Source organism: Rhinolophus hipposideros, assembly GCF_964194185.1.
Source record: "Rhinolophus hipposideros genome assembly, chromosome: 6".
Taxonomy (NCBI): domain Eukaryota; kingdom Metazoa; phylum Chordata; class Mammalia; order Chiroptera; family Rhinolophidae; genus Rhinolophus; species Rhinolophus hipposideros.
Window position 1 is genome coordinate 13060759 of NC_138052.1, and position 14895 is coordinate 13075653.

Sequence of the window (14895 nt, forward strand, 5' to 3'; positions counted from 1 at the left end):
TGGTGTTCTGAAAAGTAAGCTGATTTTATCCATTCATAGTTTATCAACTTAGATTGGATCCTTCTGCCAGCCCTGTGGGCCTATAGTTGATGTTTTCCCCCTTACTTTCTGTATCTCACTTTCAACTTTCTTGAAAGAATTATCGATATTTACAACCTTCTTACTTCCCATTTACACCTCTATCCACAGCAACCTTGCTCCTGGTACCGTTGATTGTCTGATTTTGCTCTTGTCAAGTTCTCACAGTAACTTTGGAATCTTTAGCCTGTCCGCGCTGCAGAGATTCAGCATTGTCCACTACCCTAAATTCCTCTGGCTTCCATAGCTGTATCTCTAATTGTTTTTGTTTGGTTTGGTTTATGTGTCACAGTCCAGTTTTCCTGGGATTTAGTAAGTGCTCACTCAATAAATGTTTGTGGAATCAATGAATAAACTAATGTCATTCCTGTAACCAAGAGAAAGCAAAAAATACAGTGAAAATAGTCCCTTTGCGTGTTTTCATTAAACAATAAAAGAGTAAAAGAATCACAATTTGTTGATAAAGATATTGTTTATCCTGTAAAATTTTTCTCTCAGTTTAATCCTAACATTCTTAAAGTTCATTGTGAAGATTGTTTCCTCTATGAAGTCACCTATATCTCCTGATCCCATCAGAATTAATTATAGTTATACTTCTATTGAGTATGCTGACAGGTAGTTTTATTTATATTTATATTTCCCACTCTCCAATAGTTCCTTATATAGTAGCTGTTTACAGTTTTTAATTCCACTAAATTGGAAGTACCCAAAACAGAGAAACCCTTACTCCATATTTTATTGCTGTCAGTTAATGCCTAATAGATATTTGCATTCAATAACTATTAGATAGAATTTCAAAGAGGAATTACTTAAAAATATGAGGTTCTAAAATATATTTATAAATCATTTGGGCATGCTAGTTCCATTATTCTATATGCTTAAATAATTGAAACTGACAGTCATTTTTTGTTTCTATTTAATAGATTCAATACTTTACGGAAAATTACCAAGTTATAAACTTGGCAATTGTGAATTTTACTTTTTTTAACAAAACTTTGATCTGATTATTTAGTTAAGCTACCTTGTTAAACACACTAATTTACACGAATAACATTAGATGTGCTTTGTGTGAATTCTATTTAGAGTGATGTTTCATTTTGAGCATGATGTTTTATTCTTCTTCTGAACTTTACTAACTCTTTAAAACATGTTTTATTTTATTTGCTTTTATTTTCCTTAGAAATTAAATAATGCAAGAAATAAAGACAAACAGGCTTTAAAATGACATTTTAAGGATCTGACATTAGTGACTGGGATTGGGAACAATAGCCATGCTTACAGATTGGACTGGTCCTAAAAAGATTAAGGCAGGCCCTTAAAATTTGTCATTAAAAAAACACTTTATCTTTTATGTGATTCCTTATCTAATCTTTTTTTCTATGACATTTACAGAAGGCTAATTTCAATCAAAAAAGTAAGTGGAAATGTTATATATTACTTCTTGAGTCTCCCACACACTAATTCAGATTGTTATTGATTTCAATAAAGTAATAAAAAGGTAATTTTTACAATAGATTACCTCATACATACTGATAAAGATTATATGCAATCCTCCTAGAAATTGCTGTGTTGTGGTGAACATTTTGAAGGGAAAAGAGAAGGTCTGGAATCTGGGAGCTCTTGGCACACTGGACAAGCAAAGTGAGAGTGGGAGATTAAGGTTCATGTGGGACTCTTGAACCATAGGTTGGGGATGGCAGGCAGAATGATGAAGGACAAATCAATGACATATGAATTGCTGAAATCCCTCTGCCAAACCTAAACATTGATTTCCTTGATGGTGTCCCTACTCTTGGAAATAAAGCAAGAATTGAAGTAAGTCCATGGACAATAGGGTTCAGAGTCTTTGCTAAGGAAAAAGACCAGTGGCTTAGAAGCATAATAAGGTATATCACATTTTAGGGCACAATGAAAGGCATTGCAATGTAGCAGGTAGAGCAGATTAGGGATTAAGCACAGGCTTTGAAGACACACCTTCAAGTGCCACTCTGTCCCTCTTAAACCCCTAGGCCATGTCTAAGTCACCTATCCTCCCTGACACTTGGTTTCTTCAGTTAGTGATTAGCTGCACTACTGTGAGGATTAAATCACATACCACATCTGGAGTTTCCTACAGATACAGTAATTTACAGATACAGTAATTACAGATACAGTAATTTACATACAGCATAAGAGCCCAAAGGATTGAGTTGGATTTGAATGGCAAAACATATAATTTTTCCATTTCCCCTTTGGAATGTGTCAGACCTACAGGGTCATCAGAAAAAGTTTCTGTTACCTGTTTGTTGTGCCTATCCCCCAAAACACTGTTCACTCTCAGACAAAATATACAGATTTTCATTCTCTAATTAAGAAAACACCTTATTGGTCAGGCAATGGTCTTTAATCTCTCTCCTTACAATTTCTGTAAAAGTGTAATACCATAAACTCTTTGGAGCCTTCCCTAAGGGACAGAGGCCCAAGTCCTCTCCATCACTGGTCACGTCAGTACACTTTATACTGAGTATCCCCTCAGTGGACTTCAACTTCTTCCATGGTAAGGATCACATTTTGTCACGTAATGCAGCATGCCAGTGTACTAGGAAGCACCGGTGTTACTAAACTATCCGTCTCTTCCCCGAAGTCCACTACTCCCTGTGAATGCTTGCTCGTTACTTACTAGTGGACCAAACCAGGAGCGAAACAATCATCTTTGACATCACGTCCATTGCATCCATTTAACTACTAAGATCTAGCTCCTTTACCACCTCATCAATGTTAGAATCTTCTCTCCTTTTTCCTTCTTTAACCATAGTCCTTTTCCTCATTACGTCTGGATAGAATGTAGAAAACACATGATAGGTGCTCACTATTCCTTTTGCCATTCAATCCAGCTTCACACTGTGGCCAAGTGATCTGTTTAATATGAAAGATCTAATTTTGACACTCCCTTACTTGAAAAGTTCTATTAGTTTCCCCATTTACTAGTAGAAAAATAATAGAAACCCCAGATTATTTTTAGGGTCACTATCCCTTGGTTCTTGCTGCCTTCTTTTCTCTCAAAATTTGTGTTTTAATAATAACAAGCAGATTTTAGTTCCCTGGGCACATATCATGCTATTTCACCCTATGGTGCTTTTGGAAGCTTTTAACTCTAGCTTGGATTTTCCCTCCCAGTTTCTTCTTATGTGTTACACTTCTTAATCTTTCAGACTCAACTCATAGGGTGTCTCCTTTAGGAAAATATTTGCAAATCTCTAGAATGGGCTGAGATTTTCTCCTTCGTTCTTTTACAGAATCCTGTATTTACTGTAACTTGACTACTTACCACACTGCACTAACCTGTCAGAGTCTCACACAGGCCAACAATATTTTGCACATAAAGAGTATATCTTACCTAGCTCCTCTAGGTAAGAGATGGTTTGCTCTGGCTACCTAGATTCCCAGGACTATCCATGTTTCTGGTTTGTTCACCACCTTTTTTTACAATTCACTGGGCCATCCCAGGCCCTTCCAATAATTTATCTTTTTAAAATAAGAAAGCCACAGTCAGCTTCTGACACTGTCAGCCGAAGAACCATGCTTATCTACTTTGGAATTTCAATTTTAAAAAATTTCATAGCATGATTTATTGCTTATATTTCCACAGGAGCTACCAGTGTTCCTCAGAATAAATGGTGACCTCTCAAATCTTTGGTTATGTGTATAATATATACACAAATATATTATAAATATAAATATACATATACACATATACATAGATATCTTAAGGGCTATAACGTTTCTTACTTAAAATAACTCTACCCAGAAAGATTTTTCTTTTAATGTAAGGACCTGATAGCAGTAATTTATTTTGTTCCCTGATGTATCTCAGATGTGGACAAGTATTTTGAACGTAGTAGGTCTTCAATACTATCTGCTGAATGAGGGAACAAATCAATAAATAAATGAGCTGAACATTTTTTTTACAGAATTAAAAATATTGACTCTGAGGTACAGAGATTGCATCTGCCAATATTGCTCTAGAAAATTTATTTTCTAGATGATTTTAGCTTTATAATTTCTAATCAAATAGATTAACTTAGTTTAAATATTGACTTATTTTGCTGAGATTAGTTTCAGAGTCTGAAACCTAGGTATTAAATGCAAGCTTTGAATCTTCCCCCAGATAACCTGTACCTATAACTCAGCTGACAATCGGTACACGATCAAAATGGACAAAGGTTTTCATCATCCTATTCCTATTTGTATTCTCAGCTATGATTATAACTTAATTCAACAGTTATTGCAAATTAACTCTTTAGGTAGGTTGTATTTTGATCCTTATGCAATGGCTTTTAAAATGTGACAGAATGTTCTAAATGGAAATGATAAAATCAAGTACCTTTCCTCTACTTTTTAATCAGTAAAGGTTTTTTTATTTCCTCTTTTGCACAGAGTCAGAAATATTCAACATATAATTCCAGAGTGATGTAAGGTGATCATTCATGTTCATTAGTTAGGCATCGTCCAAAATAAAATCTATCTAGCCTGAACAAAATGTGTAAATGATAGATAGATAGATAGATAGATAGATAGATAGACAGACAGACAGACAGACAGACAGACAGACAGACAGACAGATAGATAGATGATAGATAGATAGATGATAAATAGATAGACAGATAGATAGATAGATAGATAGATAGATAGATAGATAGATAGATAGATAGATAGATGATAGACAGACAGAGCAATCAAACATGGAATCATATAAGTAGATATGAATCACCACTAGTCAAAATATGAGCATATGCAAAGATATGAAAGCATGAAGGAAGTTTTGAGAGGGAATGAGGAAGTGCTGCAAGCATTGTGCTGGAATGAACAGATTTTCTTAGTGATATTATCTAAAATAATGCATTTGTGTTCTTTTGAAACTAAATCTGTTCAACTCACCTTCATATAACCAGTCAGCAATACCGTTAAAAATAATTCCTTCTTTTCCAGAAGATGTCAGCCGTAATGAACTGCTTTTTATATCAGGTTGATAGTAGATATTATTTTCAAAAATATAAATCTGGATCAGGAAATATGGAAAACAAACAAAACAAAACACAACATATTAGGAAGCCTTTTTGAAAACTTTCCTATTACACAACAATAGTTGGAAAGCTAAGTGTTTTATTATTTGCCTGCTTTCAACATGTTTTTATTTAATGTATATATTTGTATTGCCTTTAATCATTAATTGCTGTTCCTTTCCTTATCATATCAATATCAAATTATCATTTAGAAATTAAATGATACTCAGCATCGAAACTTTTACACCCATGTTTCAACAACTTCTCATCTACTTAATAATCTCTTTCTCTTACCACAAAATTGTTTTGGCTTTGAGATAAAACTTTGTGTATTTAAGAGACTGATAACTGTACTAGATACCATTTTAGTAACAACCAACTGACTGACTGAATGCTTCAATTTGGAGTCTTTTACAAAAATGCATTTGGTGATCAAGTAAATAATCTTTAAAAAAATCTCTGATTTTATCTAGTTCAACTCACGGATCCACCAATAAAAAGAAAGGATAGCAAAATTCCTTTGAATTAATAAGTGGGAAACACCTTACTACTCCCCAAATTTCCCCGGTAATTCTTTTCTAAATAGCATAGCATTAATAATAATTTTGTGCTTGAAGGGTCAAGAAAGGAGTTTTAATTTGAACGCATTACAGAGCCTTCCAAAATTATATCAACAGCAACAGCCCCAACAACAGAAACAACAGTAGAATTTAAACAGTGTCTGTCCACACAAAAGGCTGTCTTTAATAGAAATAAATCAGGTTAAAATTATTTGTAACCCACTTCAAAATATTTGTAATGCTAAACATTTCAATCTGCCAGCCTATGTGATAATAGAACTTTCACTGAACCATGTCTCATTCACATGTTGGGGGACGTATAACATTGTCCATTGCAAGCAAAATTGCTAATTAGATGGAACATTCTATTGAGAATGTGAAAGATGGCCTAGTACTCACGGGTTGCAGCATGTGGTAGGATCATTACTCAATAGCAAACACAGCAAACCTAAGAACCTCTGAAATAATTTTCTGATTAATTATGAAGTCCTGGATTTAAAATCTTGGTTTGCACAGTGATGAAAACAGTGTTAATGTCCAGAAAATATCATTGATGTTTTGTGTTGATTCTTGCTGTTTAGCAAGCATTTAACAGTTAGGGTATTTAAGTAGTCATTCCACCACTATCTGACATTTATATTACAAGTGAGAATGCCAATATAAGAAGAGGAATTTGGCAGGGGTGAAAAAAGGAAGGAAGGAAGGGAAGAAGGAGGGGAAGGACATAAAAGGGTGTTTAAAAGTTTGGGCAGCCTAAATTTAAAATCTCAGTGACTTTGATAATTTTCTTAAGCCTTCTAAATCATAGTCTTCTTTTTCTATATGTGGATTTCTCACTCCTACCTTAGCTATCCATTGTGAAGAATGAATGAGAGGGTGGGTATGGAACACATAGCACATGTGGCTGTTACTAGAAGCAGGGCTGACCTAATTTGGCTGAGGATAATTTGGCTCAAAATCCTAAGCTTTTTGGAGGTTACAAACTGTAAATCAAAACAAAACCTCTACAGCTTCAGCCTCTATATATCCCAAAATGTTGACTTGTACCATGCATTATGTTGTTAGATATGCATTAGGAGTAATAGTAGGATAATAATAGCAGGAATGATAGTGCTAGCAGGAGAAGGAGGAGGAGAGATATTAACAAATGCTATTTACTGTTTTCACTTCCTTTAGGAAGTTTTCAAGTGATAATAGAAAATAAGAAATAAGCTTATGATTGAAAGCATGTGATTCACACATAGGCAAAAGTTTAAGAACTATATTTCAGGTGTTTGGACACTTGATGGAAGTAGGTTTTAGCGACTTTCAGTATCCCACAAAACTGAGAAAAATATATTAACTTGATTCTAGCCATCTAAAGCTTTAGTTTTATATCTTTTGTATATTACCATCTTCCTTTTCACAAACAGTATATGAAATAAGCACACAAAATCTTCCTTACTTGGAGGGAATATTTTATTGTATATGAACCTTCTGATTATGATTTGTGAGTCATGACAGTGTAGCTCATCCCCACCCAGGCTACTTAAGCACATGTGGCTATAATTAGGAGTAAGAATGACTTAACCTAAAGTAATATTCTTCTAAATCCTCAGCTTTCTGAAAAGAACAAACTCTAAGTCCACATAATTAATAAAACCTCCACGATTTCAGCAGATGTATAAATTATGCCAAATCATTGACCAGTAATCACATTTATATTTGAAGAACAGATTGGATGATATTCAGAATCCATATGAAACTGACATCTGCTTCAATGTAAAAGAATAAGCAATATGGAATCAGAATATTAATGCCATTCACTGAAAGCTGCAATACCAGAGAATGTGCACACGATCAATTTTCTGTGGTTGCAAAATGAGTGGCTACTTTCAATATACATTTCTAATCTTCTAACCTCCTGCAATCACCAGTGTTTTTCCTTGAATTATATAGTTTCAAATAATAATCACAAATGCTAACCACTCCCTTAGCAATATGAGAGCTGCAAATATTCTCAGGTACTAGCTGGGCACTCTAATAAAATTAAACTGAACCCAAATGGAAACCATTAAGGGCTACAGGTAGTTTTCAATCACATTGAAAATATGACAAACACTAATGCCATTTATCCTAATGTTCCTGATTAAACTGTCAAAATATTTTTGATGCCATTTGATCAAGTCCCTGAGCCACCTAAAGAGTGTAACAAATAGAAATGGATAGCGATTTGACCATTTAAATCTTCATTAACTCTTCACTCGATAAAGCAAGTCAACTATCCAGTTTTTCAAAATTAATATTCTTAATACACTTACAAAATAATTCAAAAAAGGGAAAGTCACCACTGAAGGAAGAGGAAAACAACTGAAATACTATTTATTGAATCATGATAAGTTGAGAAATATGTAATAAATGTTCCAAGAAATTATTCCAATAAATGTATTAGTCAATATTATTAATTAACAAGTTATTGGACAAAATATGTGTCATTGCTGGGCCGGAGTGTTTCAGAGCTAATTTTCAACTTCCTTCCTTCTCTTACACCTGCCACAACCACCAGCAATGTTTCAGATGGTTGCACCCCACTGGGTGAATAGGCATGGAGGGAACTCTCCCCACCTGCACCAACTTGTGATGGACATACAGCAAGAAATGAACACTTGATGTTAAAAGTCATTAAGGTTTGGGGATTGAGAGTAATCACAATGTAAATTAGCCTAGTGGGACTGATTCAACCAGAGACAATGCCCAATACAAACACAGCAAGCAGTCTCCTAAACTTTAACCAGCATAAAAGGAAAAAAAAAAAAGAGAGAAAAAGAACAGCAAAATAAAACAGAATTGAATATTTGACTTATTTTAGCTGAAATGTTACTGAAGAGCTATTCCACCTTTTCTGATTTAAGTGCTTTTTGTGATACTTTTACATGATAAAACTGAATTATTTAAAAAACCTCATGTGTTATAATGATGTAAGAGGATCTGTAAAGTTACACAGAGTCAAGTTGGATTGCCTTGTACTGAGGCTTGCTTTCTGGGGGAAAAATTGTAATTACGAGACAATCTCATTGGCAGAGATATGGTGAAGGGGTCCTTTCCTATGTTGATTGTGAAAATATAAAGTGTTATGCTCACATGGAAAAGCAATATAATGATTGAAAACAAAACATATTCCATCTCATCAGCAATTCCAAACTTGGGACCTTGTCTTGCAAAAAAAAAAAAAAAACAACAAAAAAAAAAACCATAAAACAAAACAAAACAAAAAACAATCATGTAGAGATATTTATTTTGGCAGTGTTTAGTTGACTAAAAAGAGTAGTCAAAGTGAAAACCCATCCAGTGAATGCTTGCATGGTATGACACATCCACAGTATGTAATAACATTAGGATTTTGAGGGGAATAAATAGTATTACATATTTTCAATGTGATTGAAAACTACCTGTAGCCCTTAATGGAGAAGTTTCATTGAGATGTTGTCTAGCAACACACAATGAAAAACTAATTTCAACATGAACCCATGTTTGTGCACCAGAAAACGACAATACTAATACAAACTTGTAGTAGCAGGAATCTCACCAACAAATGTACACTGGATATCGTCTGTTGGTACTCAGCCCCACACAAGCCCTCTATAGTCTTTGATTACTGTGGGTCCTTAGAAGCCTGAAATTTCCATTTCCAAGACTCCCTTGCAAACTAATCTTCTCAGCTTCTTTGCTAGATAGGTTCTAGTTACTTTCTGCAAAAGGTGAAGTACTGGTTAGGAAATGAAAATATTTGCCTCTGGCAATGAGTGGCTCAGCAACAGTGACTCAGTGGCAGTTTATAAATACATATAAAAACAGGAGAAAACTACAGTTTTATATATAAATAGGTAGATAGATGATAGATAGATAGATAGATAGATAGATAGATCTATATCTACATTTATTTGTCTATCTATCTCTAGCTATATCTACCTATCTCTCTCTCTCTCTGTCTCTCTCTCTCCTTATAATATGTATATGAAGAAACTATTACCGTGTTTCCCCAAAAATAAGACCTAGACAGACAATCAGCTCTAATGTGTCTTTTGGAGAAAATTTAATATAAGATCCGGTCTTAGTTTACTATAAGACCTGGTCTAATATAATGTAATGTAATGTAATGTAATGTAATGTAATGTAATGTAATGTAATATAATATAATATAATATAATATAATATAATATAATATAATATAATAAATATAACATAACATAACATCATATAATAATATAACACAATGTAATCCCAGGTCTTATATTAATTTTTGCTCCAGAAGACGCATTAGAGCTGAATAACCGGCTAGGCCTTATTTTCAGGGAAACCCAAGGTACTATGGAAAGATAAAGGCTTGTTGTGTATGTGTGTTGGAAGGTGGATGCACAATGGGAGACAGGAGTCAAAAACAGGTAGTCAAACAGAAAAAACTGGGAATATACATTAAGTATAAAATACACTGAAAATACTTGATCTTATTTATGTAAATTATACCGGGTAATAGAAATATACATAAATTCATTTCAGGGGTAATAAAAAATGACACTAGTGATACAGAAATTAGTTTGGCATGTGGGCTACATAAACAGTTGGTGTTTAGCTTTATTTTTAAATATGAAACTGATGATAATAAGAGTGTTTTCTTAACTCAGAGCAGGGTTTTTTAACCTTGACACGACTGGCATTTAGGACTGGATATTTCCCTCTTGTGGAGGATTGTTCTGACATTATAGGATGATTAGCAGTATCTCTCCCTTCTACATATGTGATGTTAGCAGCAGACTCTTTCCTCAGTGTGACAACCAAAAATGATTCTAGAATTTACCTAAAGACCTCTGGGGGAGGCCAAAATGACCCCCAGTTGAAAACTACTGATTTTGAGGTAAATAAGTTTTCCTTTGTATTTTTATTTTTTTATTTTCTTAAAATTGAAGTATAGTTGGTATACAACATTAAGTATTACAGTTTCAGATGTATAATATAGTGATTCAATATTTTTATACCTTACGATGTGATCAAACCACTAATTGTAATTATCATCTGTCACCGTGAAAATTTATTTCAATATTATTGACTATAGTCCCCTTCACCTTTTTTTACCCATCCCTCCACACCTTCCCCTTTGGTTTTCTGCATGTGTATGCTCCATAAATGAAATTAGTTTGTTTAATTCTCTGAACCTTTAAAAGCCAATTTGCAATTTGTTGTTAAAAAGTACTCTGCTAAGTATGTCTGGGGTTATGAAGATTTTTTAAGGTGTAGTCCCTGTCATCAATAGATTATAGTTTTATATGAGAGATAGGCAGGTGAACTTCTAAAACCCAGTGTGGGGGGAACACATATTACAGCACTTAGCCATAAGTGGCACGGGTCAGTGTGGGGAAATTGATTCATGGAGATTTTTAAGAGATATAGAATCTAAATTGTGCCATAAATGACAAGGAGTGATTCCATGGGATTAGGAAGGTAGAGAGGAAGTAATGGCAGGCTGAGGGAACACAATGAGCTAAAGCAAAAGCTGAACAGTTGTACAAATATGAGAACTGTTTTTTTAAGATTCATATACATGTCAATATACATATGGAAACTGTAAAAGTTAAGATGGTGCCGAGCCATAGAGTAGCTTGAATGTTACTCCCAATAGTTTGAACCCCAGTTTTTTCAGTAATTGGCAGCTTTAAGTTTATGAGCAGGTGAGTGATTAGGAAAATATTTAGGAAAAATTTGGTGGCAATAAAATAATGGAAGGTGGAAATGGGAGACAGCTGACAGAAGAATAATTTCAACATTTTGCTTCAAAAGGATAATAATTGTCAAAATGGACGTATTATTCCTAATATATGGCTTTCTGCTTATGTCTCAAACTTTTGTATATTCTAATGCCAATGTTTTAGTACCTCTGAGATCCCTTTAAGTTTCACTCTGCAGAATCAATCATTGCAGTTTTTAATATTAGCTTCCTGTCCTTCAAATCATGTGCAGTTCTTACCTTTTGCCCTACCCTAATAGAATTTGAACATTCAGATAACCATATGCTTGGCTCCTTTGTGCTCCTAGCCAATCGACCATACTCCAACCTCATCATACTCTCTGACCCAACACTGGCTTCAAAATTTGTGTGGAACCTTTGTTTTTTGCTTTATCAAGAAAAGATTTTAATTTCCCATCATGCTAGCTTATTAACTTCTTAAATAATTAATATTAGAGTAAACTGAATATGTGTTATTAAAATAAATTTAATGTGAAATTATTTCGAAAATAAATTAAACAAAGGAATATTTTCAGTGGTTTAGAGTCATTATTAGGAATAGATATAATTTTTTCAATAAATGAGAAAGTTTTATCATATGAACAGTATTAAAACTTGTAATTATACATATAATTGCTTTTTATCAAGAGGAAGAGTACAAAAAGCCATTTTGAATTCCATCATACATATAACATGTTGCAAGACATTTAATTTTTTTAATAAATAAAAAATATTGAGGTATTTAAGCGATATCTTATTAATGGCTCTAGTTCCCATCGACTTTGAAGTAAAATATTCCCCTTTAAGCAACATATTACATTTACATCTAGAAAATATTTTGAACAATTCTTTAAAGTCTTTACATATAAATTTATAAATAAAAAGTTCTTACATTAATTAATTAATTTTTGCTCCAAAAGACGCATTAGAGCTAAATGTCCGGCTAGGTCTTATTTTCAGGGAAACACGATAAGTAGACAAAAAAAAGGGGTATCTTGGTTTTACAATAAGAATGGCAAAAATGAAAAGCAGGGCCGGTATTGAGTGCTGTCAAAGGTGTAAAGCAACTGGTACTTTGATGTACTTCTGGTGGAGAAGTAAATGGGTACAATCACTTTGTTAATCTTTGTAACAGTTTTTACCAAAGCAAAGCATATGTATAACTGTATGACTCAGCAGCTCCATCTAAGGTACAGATTACAGATTGCTCTTGATTTACAATGGGGTTACATCCAGATAAACCCCATCATAAATTGAAAATATCATAAGTCGAAATGCAATTAATACACTTAATCTACCAAACATCATAGTTTAGCCTAGCCTACCTTAAATGTTCTCAGAACACAATTCTCGAATAAACAAACACACAAACAAACACTAACAACACAGGGAATCAGGATCAAAATGACGGCGTGAGGTGAGCCTCTGTAAAGCTCCCCTGGAATTTACAACTAATTGGACAACAATAACGCCACAAAACACTCCCTGCACAGCAGACAGGCAAGACGAAGAGGTCCACTACTGAATTCACCTCCAGGTGGGTGAATCGCGCGAGCGGGGGAGGAGGGAAGGGAGAAGTACGGGATGGAGCCCCGCGGGCGCAGGACAAAGACCTAGCTCAGTGCTCCGAGCTCGCTGCATCCCGGAACTACCGCCGCTGCGGGAGAGGGAAGGACTCGGACTGCTAGGGCTCCGCTTACGGCCCACAGGGCTGAGGGGGCAGCATATATAGCACAGCTGAACCCAACGTTCACGGCAGACCTCGGAGAAAAGACTGAGGGAAGAAGGCTGAAAACTGTGGTTAAGCCCTCACTGCCGAGCGGAGAACGGAAGCCTAGGGCACTGAGACTAGCCGCCCCTCCCTACCCTCCCAGAGCTCGCCCCACCCCCACCTGCCCGGTGCTAGAAGCGATAAACTAGCAGTGTCAGATCACAAGGACAGGATCTTTGCTGTTCTGAGAACTGTGGACTGCAGAAACAGATTCGCAGCCCAACTAGTTACGGCAAAGGGGAGGGAGCTGTGGAAGCAGGACCGGCTGTGGTGGTGGTCGCTGCCATTGCTCTGGGCCACCTCTCACAACTCACCCCGCCCCTGGCCCCACCTATCTGGGCGGATCCCTGCAGGAGTAAACAGAACTGCTGAAACATACGGGCTCTGAAACGGGTGCAGAAAGAGCTTTGGAACTTCAAAAGCTCTCCGCACCCCCACAGGGACGTGACGCCCTATGACCCAGGTGAACTGTTAACAGAGGAGAGGCCCGTCTCCCAGGGAATCCCCCCATTGTGTGAGAAGCTGGAAAAGTGCAGAGAAAATATAGCACTACTGTGTCAGAGAGACCTCTTCCTATCAACCTGTTGAATAAGCCACTCCTGTAGATGTCTAGGAAGAGAAATAATAAATCAGTAATTGCCATGAATAACCAAGGCAACAAGACAGCTCAAAAAGAAAGTGAAAAGTCTCCAGAAAAGGAACTTAGAGATATGGAAATATGTGACTTAAATGATAGAGAATTCAAAATTGCAGTTCTGAAAAACCTCAAAGAGATGCAAGAAAACACAGAAAGGCAATTTAATGAACTCAGAAATGCAATCAAAGAACAACATGAGCATTTTACGAAAGAAATTGAAATTTTAAAAAAGAACCAAATGGAATTTCTGGAGATTAAGAACTCAATAGAAGAAATTAAGAATGAAATAACCAGCTTAGGTAGTAGAGTTGACCAGATGGAAGAAAGAATCAGTGACATCGAAGATAGAAACCTGGAAATGACACGGATGGAAGAAGAAAGAGACTTGAGACTTAAAAGAAATGAAAGAACTCTACAAGAACTTTCTGACTCCATCAGAAAGAGCAATATAAGAATAATGGGCATACCAGAAGGAGAAGAAAGAGAGAAGGGAACAGAGAATATACTCAAAGAAATTGTCAATGAGAACTTCCCAAATTTGTGGACAGAACTGGATCCTCGAATCCAAGAAGCAAATAGAACACCTAATTACCTCAATCCCAACAGGCCTTCTCCAAGACACATTGTATTCAAGCTGTCTAAAATTAACTCCAAAGAAAGAATCCTCAAGGCAGCCAGAGAAAAGAAGACGGTAACCTACAAAGGAAAGCCCATTAGATTATCATCCGATTTTTCAGCAGAAACTCTACAAGCCAGGAGGGAGTGGAACCAAATATTCAAACTATTGAAAGAGAGAAATCATGAGCCAAGAATAATATATCCAGCGAAGATATCCTTTAAATATGAAGGAGGAATAAAGACCTTTCCAGACATACAGAAGCTGAGGGAATTTTCTAATACACGACCTGCACTACAAGAAATACTAAAAGAGGCTATTAGACCACCATCAACAGGGACAATTTGTGGCAACCGAAACATAAAAAGGGGGAGCGTAAAGGCCTGAACCGGAATATGGGAATGGAGAAAGTAAGCGTGCTGAAGAAAATGGA

General features: G+C 35.4%; 1 protein-coding gene across 3 annotated transcripts in view; it reads right to left on the reverse strand.

Annotated features, from left to right (window-relative positions):
- Positions 1 to 14895, reverse strand: part of DPP10 (dipeptidyl peptidase like 10) — a 649316-nt gene that overhangs the window by 92911 nt on the left and 541510 nt on the right. For all 3 annotated transcript variants that reach the window (XM_081051712.1, XM_081051713.1, XM_081051714.1), the window contains one exon: positions 4996 to 5116. In XM_081051712.1, coding sequence (XP_080907838.1) covers positions 4996 to 5116 — 121 coding nt within the window. The remainder of the gene's footprint in view (positions 1 to 4995; positions 5117 to 14895) is intronic.